The sequence below is a fragment of the Gopherus evgoodei genome, chromosome 10 (genome assembly GCF_007399415.2).
Source record: "Gopherus evgoodei ecotype Sinaloan lineage chromosome 10, rGopEvg1_v1.p, whole genome shotgun sequence".
Taxonomy (NCBI): domain Eukaryota; kingdom Metazoa; phylum Chordata; order Testudines; family Testudinidae; genus Gopherus; species Gopherus evgoodei.
In genome coordinates, this window is record NC_044331.1 from 43,332,286 (window position 1) to 43,349,607 (window position 17,322).

Here is a 17,322-nt window from a genome sequence, read left to right on the forward strand (position 1 = left end):
CTGTCAGTTGCCAGCGGAGGGCAGTAGATCAGCCTCCCCAATGTCCCTCCCTTAGAACATGTCTCTGGGGAGCCTCTCAGCCGCGGATGATGGCACATGATGCTCCCCAATGGGGTCTGTGGTATCCCCTCTGCTCCCACTGTCCAGCATTTGAGACGGCTCCCCCAGCACTATCAATGCATCTAAGCCATATGGTTCTGTTGGGGGTGTCCATTGGTTCCTATCAGGCTGTGATAGACGCAGTGCTCCTCTCTCATCGCTAATCCAGGCACCATTAGTAACAGGCATTTGAAGCTGGATGCACAAAGTCACAGGGGAAGATGTTCTTGCTCCCATGCCCATTTGGGCTGCTCCTCCACCCCCGGCAGCGGATGTCCAGATCATCCTGCTTGAATATGTGGGGGCGGGAGAGTAGCAGACCGGTGAACAAACAAAGCCATGCAACTTTGAGATGTGAGGCTGTAATGTTTGATCTGTCACGCAAACCCTCTAGAGTCTGCTCTGTGGCAGTGTCCAGGACAGCTATTCCCAGGGGGCACACAGGGAAAATACAGAGCCTTTCACCATCCCGGACAGGGGACACGTCACACCATGCATGTGAACAACAGATACAGTGCTGCCACCATTCAAGCACAGTGGTTTCAGGGCACGCACTTCAGCCTTGAGCTCCCTCCAACCCGTTGGCAGGAGCTATTGGATTTGTGATGAACTAGAAGGGTACCTGTAGGTGCGTGCAGACTCTCCTCAGCACATCGTACACGCTGTCTCGAGAGATCAAGGACACAAAGATGTACTGAAAACAAACAGAGAGAGAAGCAGCAGTGAGAGGCTATCCCTGTTCAGCACATGACATCGGTCCAGAGGCACAGGCTCCTCTCTCTGCTGGGATGCTCAGAGTTAGAACCAACAGCACATTGGAGTTCTGGCTCCTGTTTAAATGCTCACCACCATACTAAGCGCTCTGTTGAGATGCACAGGAGCAGGTTACAAAGAGCTGGTGCTGCAGCCGGCCTTGTGGCAGACTCAGCACAGCGTCATGCTGATGGTTGTGGGAGCAGCTCATTTTGCAAACAGAAGGGCCACCCACAATGGCATTATGGTTCTGTGCAGGAACACCAGGACTCGGAGACATCCCACTCCCAGAGGGGAGGCAAAAACACTCCTCCCACTCACACCAGTGGCAGTTTTGTAACTGACTTCAGTGGGAGCAATTAGGCCAACACTGGGTACCTTGAAAAAAAAAAAATCGACCTTTCAGGTCACTAACAAAGCAAATTTAAAAGTTTAAGACCAATAGGACATTGCTTCTATGTACTGTAGAGCGGCTTTCAGCAAGAGCTCAACTCTAATGGGTTCTAGAGAGCGTGTTTTCAGCCAGCACTAAAATATAGCCAGCTCTGGGGTGGAATATTGGATTATCAGCACCAGTACTCACTAATCATGGAATCTGGACTGGAAGAGACCTCGAGAGGTCTTCTAGTTCAGTCCCCAGCACTCATGGCAGGACTAAGTATTATCTAGACCATCCATGATAGGTGTTTGGAGATTTTTAAGAGCAGTTTAGACAATGATGAAGATTCCACAACTTCCCTAGGCAATTGATTCCAGTGTTTAACCACCCTGACAGTTAGGGAGTTTTTCCTTGATGTGATTTAAGACTATTGCTTCTTGTCCTAACCTCAGAGGTTAAGAACAACAATTTTTCTTCCTCCTCTTGTAACAACCTTTTATGTGCTTGAAAACTGTTATTGTGTCCCCCCCTTTTCTTTCCAGACTAAACAAACCCAATTTTTTCAATCTTCCCCCATAGGTCATGTTTTCTAGACCTTTAATCATTTTTGATGCTCTTCTCGGGACTCTCGCCAGTTTGTCCACATCTTTCCTGAAGTGCAGTGTCCAGAACTGGACACAATACTCCAGTTGAGGCCTAATCAGTGCAGAGTAGAACAGAACAATTACTTCTTGTGTCTTGTTTACAACGCTCCTGCTAACACATCCAGAATGACGTTTACTGTTTTTGCACCAATGTTACACTGTTGATTCATATTTAGCTTGTGATCCACTAGGACCCCCAGATCCCTTTCCAGAGTATTCCTTCCTAGGCAGTCATTTCCCATTTTTAACATGTGCAACTGATTGTTCCTTCCTAAGTGGAGCACTTTGCATGTGTCTTTATTGCACTGAATATAATGTAGGAAAGGAAATGAAAAATGACTATTTCACTTGCAACTGGGGGGGGTGGGGGGGAGGGATGTTAGACATGTCCAGCCAGGATGCTGAGGCTTCTCCTTGAGTTAGAGAGACCAAAGGGAGATAATTAATTAGTCAGAACCATAAGTGCCGGCTTCTGATTTTCTCCAGGGGTGCTCAACCCCTCAGTCTCAGACCCCACCCCCCTCCTGCCCTGCTTCTTCCTGTCCCTGCTCCACCCCCATCCATGGTGAAGAGCTGGCTAAAGCAGACCTGGGGCCCAGGACATGGTGCTTGTCCCTTCAGTTCAGCCATGTTCCAAAATCCCAGCATGGGACTTTGGCTGTCAAGGGGCCAGCTGAGAGGCTATATCATACCAAGGGCCTCATCATCTGCGTTCTGATATTCCATGGGACCCTTTGCAGAAGGAGCATCAGCTAGATCTGAACAAAACTCACATAACACAAGACACTGGGCATAAATCTGGATAAGACCCCCCATTTTTCTTGGGCGCTGGGCTAATGGGGTTGGCTGGAAGCCAAGAAGAAGATAGCCAAGTTCAGCTGGGTTTCACTTTGTGTTCGCCTCAACCACAGAACATAATTCACAAGCGGGGAGAGAGGGGGTGAACTGAAAGCAAAGGTTCTCCCAGCTGTATTGTCTGCCCTCAGGCCCCAGCCAAATTCCAATGTGCGAATGACATTCTGCCTCCACACACATCCCCTGTAATTCCAGTTGGGGATGCAAGTCTCCTCTTCATTTCCTGGCTTAAACCGTGTAGTGTTACTTTAAGCAGTTATGGTGCCAAGTATCAGAGGGGTAGCCACGTTAGTCTGTATCCACAAAAACAACAAAGGAGTCCGGTAGCACCTTAAAGACTAACAGATTTATTTGGGCATAAGCTTTCATGGGTAAGAAACCCCGCACCTCTTTTTACCCATGAAAGCTTATGCCCAAATAAATCTGTTAGTCTTTAAGGTGCCACCGGACTCCTCGTTGTTTTTGTAAGCAGTTAAACAACTGCCATGTCCCACCCCAGAAGTGGCTGCAGCAATTAAGGCCCATCCTTCATACCTTTCTCACACCAACATTCATTACTTTCAGTGGGGGGTTCCCCTTAAGTATGAAGTGCAGGATTGGGGCCATGTTTGCTAAACATTTGGGGATGGTTTGGAATGAGAGATGCTATGTACGTTTAGGGTTATAATAATAGCTGAGTTGCCAGGTCGTCTCAGCAACGTGACACAGAGCAGCTATCCATGCTCTGTCACATCACAACGGTAGCTGTGACATACACGGGAGCACCCTAGGGGCCTTCTGTCGGATTAGACTCTCACATGAGACCCTAGCACAGCAGCTGAGTGGAAATAAGACCCCCAATCAGTTACCTTTCTGCTGGCATTGGTGGTGATAGCCAGCCCATTGGGCAGCAGCCGGGCCGTTTTGTGCTTTTTTATCAATTGAACTGAGACCACCGGGATAACCACCTGAAACGTAAAAACACACACCAGGTAAAGGCACATGTATTACAGGTGGGGATCCAACAGTGAGGAACGACAGCCACAGAAAAGCCGATGAGGGAGCTGGCAGCTCTGTGTTCCATGCAGGTACTGGAGATTATGCAGTCAATAAGGCACGGGGCCATGCAGGGTATGTTTATGCTGCAATAAAAGACCTGCGAGGGGTGGGGGGAGAGGGGAGAGGGTCTCAGTGCTCAGACCCGCAGCCCACCAGCCTGAGTCAGCTGACCCGGGATCTCAGACTCAGTGCCGTGGGTATTTCCCCTCCCCCGCAGCGTAGGCATACCCATGCTGGCCAACGAGGATTAAACATAATACGGAACAGCTGCCTGTTAACAGAGCTCTGTGCACCCAGTGCACGGAATGAGATGGGGGCTTTGGGAAAAGAACAGTATGTGATGGGCAACCTTAACTCTCACATTTCCTAACTTCCGAATGCTTGACTTTGCAACCTTAGTGATGGTTTGTTAACATAGTTGCATGTGGAATTTCTTTAGAAATACAGTGAGCCAACCTCCATTACATGGATGTCTAATTGCATCCTGTATTTGATAGTAACCTAGGTAGCAATCATTGGCTGGGGACAGCTTTACTGTTACTGATCAGTATTAAGGATCACTGCACTCCATGTAGTAACCTCGGTTTGAAAAGGTTTTTAATTTATACATTTTCAATACAATTAACACAAGAAAAAAAAGACCATTGTCCAATACCAGCAGAGCAGATCTTTGTTTAGAGACCTAGATAAGAGTCCCTGCATTCAAGGACACAGTTAAAAATAAACCAGGATGTAGTTTCATAACAGTATAACTTCACCGAAACATGCTCAACTTTGGGAGCTGACTCGCATTCCTTCTAGCAGAGATCTGTTTAAATATAAATAATAAATAATTCAGCTGCTCAGCGCTGTTTTTAAAAGAAGTTAGTTTTAAAACAAAAACATAAAACCCACAAAAAAGCTACTGTCAGCTACAGCATGAATGTTAAATTACCAACTCAGGCAGAGAGTTGAGAGGAAGATTCAGATCTGTTTCAGAATCCTCTAGGAGCCTTTGATCTTGAGGCACTGACAGTTTGAGCCTCTAAAAATATTTGCAGCGTGGAATTAAAAAAGCAACACAAATAAACAATATTTCTATTAAGACGACACAGAGGTTACTAGATATGTAGATGGCTCCCCCAGCAATGCATGAAAAGCCCCCACCTCTGCTTATGGCGGGCTGATTTTGGCACTACAGCATTATTTAACTGCTTAGGGCTGGAGGGAAAATGCATCACTAAGGAGAACATTTGGCAAAGTAACCCTTCACGGGGCGCTAGGAGTTGCATCTCATCCTGCTAAGACAGAACCTGGGCCGGGGGAAGGAATGGTGCAGGGGCTCCTGTCTAAGAGCAATAAAATCTCTCTGAGTCAGCGCAGCTGGCGTACGTGACAGAATGAGGTACGGGTCCATTAGGCCCACATGGAACAGAGGTCAGTGCTAGGCAGTGACAGGGAAGGGAAATCACTGCCATATGCTGGCACTGGTGTTTTGGAATCAAATGTCAGGCCTCTGCCAAAGGTGAAGTGCGGTGGAGAGCAGCCACGCGGCCTTACCTTGATGTCCTTCCCGAAGAGGTTTGCATAGAAGCAGAGCCAGTTGGGGGAGATGTACAGCCGTCCCTGGATGAGGATGTCTCTCTGGAGCGCACAGGAGCAGACTGTAAAACACACAAAGGTAGCATTGGGAGGGGAGCGGAAAGCACAGACCCCAGATCTAGCCCCACAGCAAAACCCACAAAGCTCTGTGCTGATGTCATGCCTGGGGTCTTCAGCATGTTGCCCGTCACCTGCCCTGAGATGCTGCTAGCTACGCTGTCCTGGACATCCAGACAGGGATTTTCTCCCTTCTCCCTGTTTTGGGGACACCTGATGTTCATAAAAGCAAGAAACCAATCCCATCGTACTAAGCACTGTCCCTCACAATTAAAGTGCGTGGCACGAGGTGGCCAAACTCCCAACAGAGCCTAGGCTATGATGATCAAAGTCCTCAGCTCTTGATCTCCAGGTGGGACTCGAAGACTGATCTCCAGCATGAAAAATCTTGCATGTTAATCCACTATAGTATATTGGAGCCTAGTGGGGTTCTGCATTTGTCACCTTCCTCAGCCTCTGGTCTCAGTCAGTGTCTGGTCATCTGTGGAAGGAGGAGGGCCGCTGGTCTGACACCAGTGCAGCACTGAGGTTCTGTACAGAGGTCTCTCTACTCCCTTGAGACTGTCTCCACCACTCACCTTTCAAGACACTCTCCTCTGTGGGGATGTCCTTGAACAGCTTGTGGTACTGCGAGTTGTATTTATTTGGTGTCTAGAAATTAAGAAAGTATGTCAGGTGGTCAGAGAAGCTACCTGGTAACCTGACTGATACACAGACAAGAAACATCCTGGAACAGGGGTTTGGCTTCCTTGTCTCCCCCTGAATGGGACCCATCCCAGATCCCCCTGCTCCTGAAGCCTGGGGCCCTGCCACTAGAGCTAAAGAAGAATTGCTGTGAGAGGTACAGGGTCTATGACACAGTGAGGCAGTTCCAATTTTAGCCAGTAGAGAGCAATGGTGCACACTCACACTACCCAGTTCCCTATAATATTTAGTTCATCTAGGAGATGACAGTCTGAACATTCATGCGTTGAAACAATTTGGGCACTAGGTCAACCAGGAAGCAAATGTTTGGCCCAACACTTTAGCTTCCTCCATTATTAATTATTATTATTTATTATTTGTATTTCCATAGTGTCTCAGAGACAGACCAGAACCCCACTGTGCTGGGCACTGTGCAAACACAGAACAAAAAGACGGGCCCTGCCTTAAAGAGCTGACAGTCATAAGATTGGTCTACATTGCAAACTTATGTTGGTATAGCTACGCTGCTCAGCCCTGAGGAGTTTACAGTCTAAGTAGCATCTTCACTAAGCACTACAGTGGCTGTATGTGTAGACAAACCCAAGCAAGATACAAGAATTGGCTACAGAGAGACGGGAAAGTATAAGGATGCAATGAGACAATATTGATCAACGTGATGGGCAATTAATCTAAGAAAATTAAACCCTTCAGGACATACACTGAGCAATATATTTTTGGTCCCTTTTAAAGCACTAAGTAACAATAGAAGCAGAATTGAAGAACAGCAGCAAAGGCGGAAAGGCGCTGGCCAGATCTCTGGATCACACAGCCGGGCCCATTAGCACCCTGGCACCACACTTATGCAATTCCAAAGTTTAAAATGGAATTATGTGCAAGTAGCTCACTGCTCTCTTAGTGAATCTGGTGCAGAGAGAAAACCTCCAACAAAGATGATTTTACTCCTTAGATTAAATCCCTTGAACACCTGAGAAGCAGCCTCTTAGTTTTGTCTGGGCTGCATCTTATCCATGTACCAACGTCTGTCAACCAAGCAGACTGCTCCACTGCACTGGCAGAGTCAGAACTGATAGAAATACAGAGCTAGGTGCAGCAAGTTCCTGCGGGCACAATAACCCACACACAAGAGGAGTGACACCACGACACTACTTAGACTGTTAACTCCACAGGCAGGGGCTGTCTTTGTGTGTTGGGTTTGTACCAAGCCAAGCAGAACGGAGCCATGGTCTATCACTGGGGACCTTAGGCACCACCACAATATAAAGCAACTGCGAAACCATGTGGTAACCCAGGGAACCTTCCTCAAGGCAGATGAGCCATTTGCGCAATGCCACCCTCTAGGATTTATTAAAAAGAAATAAAAGGAGCCACTCACAAGCAACTCCACCTGCCTGGCTAGGTTCTAAAGTTGGCCAATGTCAGTTCCTGGTCAATGGGCTCAAAGGTAGCAGAGAGAACCAAGAATCCACAGAAACACCTGCCCTTCATCCACTGCTAGAACACACCAACCATCACCATCCCATACTGGGCTCTGACCTACAGCTACACTGACTGGCAGCAGCGGTGGAAGGAATCCAACTGTTGTAGGAGCCACCGCAACCTGACAGAATGATCTACGCCGAACATCAGACGTGACACGCGGCAAGAGCCAGACGCACTGTTTGCATCCAGAGATGGTGTCTTCAGCAAGGGTCTAAGCAGGGTTAAAGTGATGGAATGGGGAGAACTCCCCCTTCTTCCCCTGGTTTGGTGAGCAGCACTCCCTCATGGGCCCCTTGGCAATGTAATGAAATAACAGCTTCCCCCCCCCGACTCCCACTTTTACTCCACACTGGGACCAATATTCGTTTGTCAAGGCCAGGGGGAACCCTGCCCTCCCTCAGGCAGCCATGGGCCATCTCCTCTACCAACAGCCCCTGCTGATCTGCACTCAGCCAGCGAATGCCCAATCTAAGTGACAAGCTGTAGCACCATCTGGAATTCCAGCAGAGAAGACGCCTTCTGACAGTCTGCCACCGCAGAGACAGGCAGTGGAGCCTGAACCAGAGCCGCCCGACCTGGGAACCACCACAAAGAGCCCTCGCAAGGAGCCCTGCAACCCTGGGTTTGGCATACGATCACAGCAACTTTAACTCCAGACACAAGGAAAGCTGTCCCTTTAAGAGAGCTGGAGCTCAGCATTACCTGTGCAAAGGTTAGCTCACCTCTTCATGTGAAGGAAATGACACCAGGACAGGAGTGTGTGACTAGACACCAGGCCTGCTGGGGAATACAAGGGCAGCCTGAGTTCACTCAGAGAGGCACTGCTGGAACAAGGGCCTGTGACAACTCTCCACAGCTCCCAGCCAGGCGGCATGTGAGACACCTGCTAGGAGCAGGAAGCCCCAGCTAGGAGGGCAGAAAACTGGGGGTGAGGGCTGTCAGCAACTGGAAAGACTTCTGAGCTAGAGGAATGACTACATGGCTGCTGAAGAACTTGCTGTGATTGGGGAAGGGGGGTCTGTCTGGTATTCTTTAATAATTAATCACACCCAGAAGGGGAGCAGTATTTTGAAAACACCTGATGTGGTGGCTGGTCTGAAGCGAGATTGGAAGGTAAAATGAGGCGGCAGCAGGGCCCTAAGTCAGACTAGGCAAGTCCCGGCTACACATCCCCAGTGCAGAACTACTTGCAATTAAGGATAGATTCTGTTTTTGTTGTTGTTTTTAAATACAACACCCCCCCATCCCCCCAAAAAGGCATGGTTGGCCCGTCACAGAAACAGAAAAACCATAGCTCCTGCACCAGAGAGCTACCATGCCAAGCAAACTGCTTGCTTATTACTGTCATCTTATTATTTTCCTGTATGGTTCCACCTCAATGGGTAGGAGGTTCCGACAGCATGCCTTCCCTTCCCCATGCCTGTAGCCCTTCTAGACACTGGTGCATACTCTGAATGCTCTTCAGCTTATTTTTATAAATATTTCTGTCTTCACATAGCCAGGCCAACTGCATCAAGTCTGCAGAGGTCACACTGCTCAGGGGTCTAGGATCATGTAATGAAAACCTCCCACAATCAAGGCCCTTCTTCTGCTGTTTGTATTTTGTTTAAAATTTCCAAGGAATGTATCGGTGTTCACGGCAAACATTTGAAAAAATGATGAAAATTGGTGCCAAAAATTAAGGTCCTGGTTTTCGGGGCAAATATCAGGTTTAATACTCAGGATAAGAGGACAAAATAAAAAAGCAACCTGAGAGAGAAGTGGGCCCAGAAGCGAGAGAGGTGGAAGGAGCGAAGGCACCGGCTCCTTGTGTTGCCTCCTCAATCTCTTCCACTTCTGGGCCTACTCGAGAAGGAAAGATAGCAGCTCAGCTCCCTGTCTCGGCCAGGTCAATGAGCGCCAGCTCTCCTTCCAGAGCGGGGAGCCATGTCCAGGCAGTTCTGGCCCTTCTTTCTGTAAGGACACAAGCACAGATGTACAGGTCCACACGAGTGTATCTTTTATGACGTTGTCTTACTCTAGCAGACAGCCTGGCATTTACACTCAATCTAACTTTTTACACTGGATTTTATTAATATAATCAGTATTTCCATGGACTTCATTGATCCAAAGAACAGAGAAAAAGGGGTAGGGGGGAAATCGAATAGTAGCTAGAATTTCAGTAACACACAAACCCAAGGGCAGATGCCCGTGGGAACAGAAGCAAAGCTCTCTCTGCAAACTGCCGAATTCCATTCACTCATTCTCAGCCACTATGGGAGGTAGCTTCTGGGACTGTCCCATGGTTCCTGGAAAGCAGAAGCAGCAAGAAAACCTGTGTGCTTACCAAGGGCTGAGCAAACACAGGTACACAGTCACACTCAGCCAAATAAAGAGCGGCATTTGAGTGGGAAAGCCCATTCAAAACCAGGACTAAGCCCTGATGGAGGCCAAAGAAGAGTTAATTTTTAACAAGATCAGATTTATTTCAGAATGAGGAATCACCTGTAATTCGTCTTTCTAAAGAGGGATTAAGGTGCAGTGGCATCAGGGAGGGTAACTCTGCAGCAGGCTCCACTCTGGCGGTCGGGATCACACATTAAATGCAGCCCTTGGAGTCAGCTGGTGCAACCTTGCTGACCTTCAACCACCTGAGACCTGTCCCGCCAGCACTGAACTTAGCTTAGAAGAGAGGCCCCTCCTTCCATCAGATGAGGGGCTTCCTTCCTCTTCTCTCCTTGTTGTCCTGCCCTGGGCCATGCCTTCTATCATGGGACCCCTTCCCTCTGCCTGCCCTGTCCAGCATTCATCCACTTTTACAAAAGAGAACAGGAAAAGCCACAGCAGTAACTCATGGCCAAGCCTGAGGTTCCATTGAGCACCCAAATGTGAACACGACACACACACCTTCCTGAAGGAAGCTCCTTTCCACATACAGCCCCAGAGATCAATCACTGCAGCATGTCAGACAACCTGCTGGGAGGAGGTAGATGCACACAATGCATCACCTGTCCCTCCCGTGGCCTTGTCAGCATTCAGCTGCACACTATCTTTGACACATAAGAAGCACAGGGCCCAGATTACAGACCACACTGTACCTGATCTAGATGAGAAATTATTTGATTCATATTGTGTTAAAATGGCAATTCAGCCTCACCTCAACCAGCAAAGCTTTTGGCCAGAGAATAATCAACACCAGTGGTTATGAAGCTTGAACAATATACTGATGTGTCATTTTAGGACCTTTTTCCATAAGGCTGAACGAAAAGGGAAGAAAAAATGGTGTGATTCCAGGGCTGTGAGTGCCATGCCCCCTGCTCTGTTGGCACAAGACTGAGCTAGGCAGTTTATTACCAATCACGTCTGGAGTCAGTCAACCAAAGCTGAAGCTTAAAACACATTTGCTGAGCAATGTGGTGCTCCGAGGATCTCACTTGTCACGTATTATTTAGCAGCAACAAGGAGTTAGCTGTCAACAAACACTAATCCAGTGCCAGCCGTTACAACGCATGTTACCCCTGTAACACATCAATGGAAAGACATCAGCGTTAACCTGCACACGTATGGCTCAACACTCATCTGCCTTCCCCAGAAGAAAGCTGGCTACCCTGCAGCAGACAAAAGGCAGCTGGCAGCCAGAGGATCGCTGCTGTCAGGCCACGCTGCCAGATATCCAGGACAATGAGGAAAGCACCATCAAGGAGTTAACGTAACTACAACATTCCAATGCTACTTTAGGGCACTTACATCAGCACTGTGCATTTCAGCAGCCTCACTAACAAACTCTAACCATTTTCCACAATGCCCAAGTCTGCTATTAGGTAAAGCCTATAAAGTGATGAGTGAGTGTGCCAGGAGAGTTCCTGGCTCACTAAATGTAGCTATCATAAGGTTCCTTCTGCCATGTGGTCCGGCTACATCTCATGCCATGAAGATTCTGACCTACAGTAACTAGCAGGGTACGCTTGCCATGAGCTTCCTTCGACAGGGACTGAGGCAAACTGCTAATTAGGGGATCTCTATTTTGGACTAGAGAGGCCATAATGGACCACTGGAGGGGACCTGACCCATTTCTGGTTATAACTTTTGTTCAAAAGCTCTGCTTATATAAGGAGCCCTTTACCTTTAGAGATGCTGGAAAAAGCTTGCATCCCATAGAACCCTGGCTTCAGGAATCTCCTACCACATTACACTGTCACAGAATGACTCAACGCTGGCACCTTTCCCTCCACCTCCCTTCTTATCCCTTTACTTCTCCTCCCTAACCTACAGGAAAGGCAAACTGCAGAGATCACCCACACTTGGTTTCTTTACCTACAGTGACTTAACACCCCTGCTTGCTCTCTCACAATTCCACATGCAAACCAGCTGCCTGCCCCTGTTGGCTCAGTCAGCTACTCGTATCACAGCATTGTGTCAGCTGGTATTTCTCCTCTAACGAGCAACATCTTGGTGTCAGTTACATTCACTATACACTGTGGGTTCAGACCAATAAGCAGCTTTTAAAAACTATTCTCTTTAGTATTGAGAAAGATAAGTTCAGCGATCTGGAAAGCAAGTTATGAGGGATAGGTGGGGAGCCTCCAGGCCCATGTGTTAGACCCCCTCAGTGCTATGGGGTGAGCAAGAACAGGAACCTAGGTTAGCTTGATCTAACAACTCTGCCTTTGAAGACATGGCTCAAAGTTTATCCGCATACTGTGCCAGGGACACACCATCACGTACGTTTTCTAATGGGACAGACTTGACCAATCAGCAGTCTGAGATGCACTGTTGCCAGGTCTCATTGACCTTTGAGCCAACAGAATTATCTCAGACTTAGTGCCATTTGATCACCACTTTATTTACTCACCTGATACTATACAGGCTTAAAACGGAGCACTGGGGAGAGGGGAGTTAACACTATGATAAAAGATCTGCGGCACAGGTCAGCTGACTCTGGTTTGTGCGGCTCCAGCTGTTGGGCTAAAAATCACAGCAGAGACGTTCAGCCTTGGGCTGGTGTCTGGGCTCTAGAGCCCCTTGGGGGTGGGGGTGGGGGTGTCTCAAGCTCAAATGTTTACACTTCTATTTTTAACAGCTGATCCACGCTCAGAGTTGGTGCAGCGGGTTTTTCATTGCAGTGTAGACATACACCAGCCATTTACCTACCACAGACCGGGCCTGGAAGAAGATTAAAAGACATAAGGAGGAGCTGTGATCAACACTATGGTTTAAAACAAACAAACTTCCTGCTCCCACTGGGATTTTCCCTACATAGGAGTGTATTGCTTCCTCTTCTTGAGTATGCAGAGAATCTGCTTTGAGTGGCTAAAATGCTTAAAATGAGGCTGAGGAGAGGCCAAAGGCGAACCACCTATGGTCTCTGAGGCAATATACGCAATGCCTCAATGATATCAAAGTGTCATGGTCTCTCACAATGGGCCTTGCTCAATAGGAGCTCTAAGTGCTGTCCAAACGCTGCGGATGTGAATAACTCACATTCTGGAGTGGATTCCCCACCTTGAGCCACGGCACAGGTACAGGGCCTCCATTTGTTCGCATAATGATGAAGTGCTACTGCAGGTGTCCAGACTCATTAAGCCTAGAGCAGAGTAGTTCAGGGGATTGGTAAAGATTTGTTTCTCCGTCCACACAGACAACAGAATTACTGAAATGTCTCTATGTGTACACACACCCACAAACCCCTCCCAACCCCGTACAGGGTAAACTTATAGATCACAAACTAAATATACTGTGACTCCATGCTAACACGTGAGCATTGTGTCAAAAAGCAGACATCACCGAGAAAGGCAGACAGCTGCAGGTGAGCAGGAGACCCTGTAATTACAGGGCAGGGACTACACACAGACCCTCTGTCCAGAGGCTTTTCCCCCTCAGGAGCCAGTCACATTGTTGTTTTGATAGGGGTTAAACCCCTGTGTTACAGGGTGATGCATATTCCATAGCTACGAGATGGTCAGTCTAGTGATGCTTTCCATTGTATATTCCATTGATGCAGAAATGGATCTCTGACTTTCTGGCTCTCGTGCTCTGTAACGCTGCCAATAAACACAGACTGTGCTACAATGAAACTGAACTGAGTGTCCAGACAACTGGAGGCAGCTCCCGCACTCTTAGAGAGAGGTCACATTAATGACAGGGGCTGCAGAGGAAGGTCCACCAGCTCCAGACACAGAGACGGCTGTGGTCTCTTGGAATTGGGCTGTGGTGCAATGGGCTATGCCGGGCACAAAGAGGGTTCTGTGATAGCCAAGGCTGTCAGCACACACAGACTAGCTCACAGTAGTGTTGTCAGGCCGTATTCTGCATGCCTTAGAGGAGCAGCCACTTGAATGACCTTCTAGGCCTCTAGTCCTTCCAGAGCAGTGGTCCCCAACCTTTTCCGGGTGGCGGGCGCCAGACGACGAGCCATCGAGGACCATGGCCGGTAGAAAAGCATCAGCGGAAATGTTGCCAAGAAGCGGCAATGTCAGGAGGCATTACCGTCAAAATGCCGCTGATGCTGCTTTTCAGCAGCATTTCGGTGGCAACGCCTCTTGATGACGCTGCTTTTCAGCGGCATTTCGGTGGATGCTTGTCCTCTGGCCAGTACGTGGGTGCACATAGATGCCCCAGTGGGCTCCATGGCATCCACAGGCACTGCGTTGGGGACCACTGTTCCAGAGTAAGGTCAAAGGTTTCATTCTCTTTCTCCCCCCCGCCCCACATGCAGAAATTGGTAGTGGCAGGAAAAGGCACTGGCAGTGGAAATACATAGCCTCCTGGATTTGTAAAGGGGGAAGATACAAGTGGGCGGGGGGGGAGGGAGGGGATGAGAAGAGGACATACACATGGGCCTGCTCATGCCAATGGAAAGGATGCGGCAGGTGCAGCTAAAGAAGTTGTGGAGGGAGGAGATTCCCAGCTGGGGCTGAGACTATGGAATCCAGGAGGTGCAGCAGATGGTAGGGTTGGGCAGGATTGGCCCCAGACCCTGCTCTCCGTACAGCGCTCGCAAAGCAATCAGCACCCCCAGAGCAGGAATTCCTGTCCAGTGATCAGCACTCAGCTTAAGGCACTGCAGAGCCTCTTGGTCAGTCACACAGAGGTGCATTGCCCAACACTGACCCAGACTGGCAACAAGACAGTAAACACTTATCTTCACATAGCCACCCATCAGCTGGAAGGCTGAAGTAACAGTTCAAACGCACCATGGGCAGTGTTTCTCCCCGACTCACCGCCTCTCTGAGACATTTCTTTATTTCTTCATCCTTCAGAGATTCATTCAGATGCAAACTGTGAGAAAGAGAGACAGAGAGAGAGAGAGATCCTAGTCAAGTGAAAAGCCATCCACTGGGCACCTCACCCTTCTCCCCAAAGCAGACACGACAGAGGTATACAACGTAATGAATAGTGCTGAGAATGCAGCCTGGGGCGGTTAATAAGAGGGCCCTTGAAATGAAAAGTGAGGAAGTACCTAAGCGATAGGCGCTTCCTACCCTCCCAGGCCCCTGGTCCCTTACGGACACAGTATAATTAACCTGTGAAACTAGCTGCTGCAGGAGACAAACAAGTAGCTCAGGGGAATAGAATAGGACATTTATATGAGTCATCTGCAGTGACACTGGCCGGGGTAACAGATATAATTGGTGTAAATGATTGCATTTCAGGATATAAGCTGAACACTAGCTGGAGTCAGGTAGGAATCTTCCTCTCATGGTTCAGTAGTGGACAATATAAGGTGTTATGCCAGGAAGAAGGTGTAAACCTTCTTTGCTCTGGCCACCACCAGACAGGACAATGGAGCAGAGGGACCCTCTGTGCGATGGGATATAAATCTTTATATTCACCCCACTTTGGAGACTGCAAACTACAAGTGGCCTTGGGACCCTACCCTAGATCACAGTGAGGGACCCAGCAGCAGTTCAAGGGAATTACTTGGTATGTTCAGCATCCAACCCTTAACTGCTAACGTGGGATTCTCCTCTGAAAGGCTGGCAAGAGCTTCCTATCTGTTGGGTTTCATTTCACACTCCAGGGCCAGCTGTGATTGTTGATAGAACTTGGCACACAAGGAGAAGGGCAAATATTTGGCAGGAAACGCCAGGCTGGCCTAGTTTAATAGGATTTCTCAGCCCTTCACTGATCCCCCGCAGAGCACACTGGAGTCATGCAGAAAGTGTATTTAGAAGGCCCTACTCCAGCTATGAATGTTGGGAGAAAGCTCCTTCACTGCAGCAGTCAACGCACCCAGGCCAGACGGCCCTAAAGACTTAGGCCAGGAGCTCTGTTCTCAGCACGCTGCTGCTCTAACATGCAGGAAGGTGGTTGCGTCCCTGGGAGAGGGAGAGATCAGAAGAGGTTATATGGTCGCTCTGTGGGAGGTGGTGTTCTGCACAGAGGGCCAGCATATCTCATGGGAAGCTGTTCACAACCAGTACTTAAAACAAAACCCCACCCTGTGCGTGTCGGAGAACTAATTAGCTGATCACAACCAACATGGTTCCAGACTTTAATCTGTCATCAGACCCTACAAATCCAAACTTTCAGAGCTCACCTGCCATCCAAGGCATCCAAGCTCTTCTCCTTATGAGACACCTCCAGTTTCTCCTGGCTGTGCATGAGCTCAGAGTTCTTCTGGGAAGCTGCTTTTTCATGCACCGGCTTTGTGCTGCGGACAGACACAATAAAACAGGAAGTTTGTTAGTTCACCAGCGACGGGGGTTGGGGGCAGATAACTATGGCAAATAGGCCTCCAATTCTATGGCTTTCAAATCCCATTGACACAGAGAGGTTTTCAACATTTCGAACCACTTCCATTGGCAGCCAAAGTATTTTGCTCTGCTGCATGCAGCTGCTGATGGAATTACATGCAGAAGAATTAAGGCAGCTGCCAGACCCAAGCTGTGGACTTCCTAGAAGTTTGCAGCAGGCCTGTGAAATCTCTTGCCCTGCTAGCTTGCTAAAATGAATAGCAGGAGAGGGAAAAGAGCTGGAGGAAGTGAGCTGGTTGTTAGGGGAGCATTTGAACTTGTAGAAAAGCTTATGTGGAGACGGTCTTTAAAACTACAACGTGAAACAAGAGCTCTGGGTGACAGAAACGGCACCAGGTACCTTTCTTTGGAGCTCAGTGGAGACTTAACTTTTGGCGCTTATTGAAGGGAAATGCCCTTTGAGAGAAATGCTATAGGCCAGCTCTCCAGCTGGTGTCAATAAGCAAGCATAGTTCTGCAGAAGTCAATGAAGCTACGCTGGCTGACGCTGGCTCACACCAGCTGAAGATCTAGCTCATTGGTCCCCAACCTTTTTCATCTGGCAGGTGCCAGATGACAAGCCACGGATGACCGTGGCAGCGGACAAGCATCCACCAAAATTCCACCGACAAGCGGCAACGTCAATAGACATTGCTGCCAAAATGCCACCAACAAGTAGCATCGCCGCCAAAATACTGCTGAAAATCAGCGGCATTTCGGCAGTGACGCCTCTGGATGACGAAGCTTGTCGGCGGCATTTCGGCAGGTGCTCGCCCACCGGCCAGTATATGGGCGCACTTAGACACCCTGATGGGCGCCATGGTGCCCACGGGCACCACGTTGACGACCCCTGATCTAGCCTGTTTCACAGATAGCTGTGTCACTTTTACATCTCTTTCGAGCCAGCCCAGCTGCTATCCAAGCTGCCAATTCACTTCGTACCAGAAGAGAGGTTGAGATTTACCCCTCCCACAACTCCCGATTTTTCAGTGTTTTTTTGCACTTTACTGACACGACA

The 17,322-nt window shown here is 48.7% G+C and overlaps 1 protein-coding gene across 6 annotated transcripts in view; it reads right to left on the reverse strand.

Moving 5' to 3' along the window:
- GRAMD2A (GRAM domain containing 2A) overlaps positions 1-17,322 on the reverse strand; it is an 83,702-nt gene that overhangs the window by 30,130 nt on the left and 36,250 nt on the right. For 3 of the 6 annotated variants that reach the window (XR_004002390.1, XM_030578256.1, XM_030578257.1), the window contains exons 2-7: positions 16,109-16,222; positions 14,763-14,847; positions 5,985-6,057; positions 5,308-5,411; positions 3,579-3,677; positions 722-793 (exon numbers count right to left, since the gene is read on the reverse strand). Coding sequence is in view for 5 of the 6 variants with exons in the window: in XM_030578256.1 (XP_030434116.1) it covers positions 722-793; positions 3,579-3,677; positions 5,308-5,411; positions 5,985-6,057; positions 14,763-14,847; positions 16,109-16,222 (547 nt within the window). In the remaining variant the exon portion in view is untranslated. Of the gene's footprint in view, positions 1-721; positions 794-3,578; positions 3,678-5,307; positions 5,412-5,984; positions 6,058-13,071; positions 13,227-14,762; positions 14,848-16,108; positions 16,223-17,322 lie in introns of those variants that run through there. The other 3 variants (XM_030578258.1, XM_030578260.1, XM_030578259.1) reach the window with 3 other exon arrangements.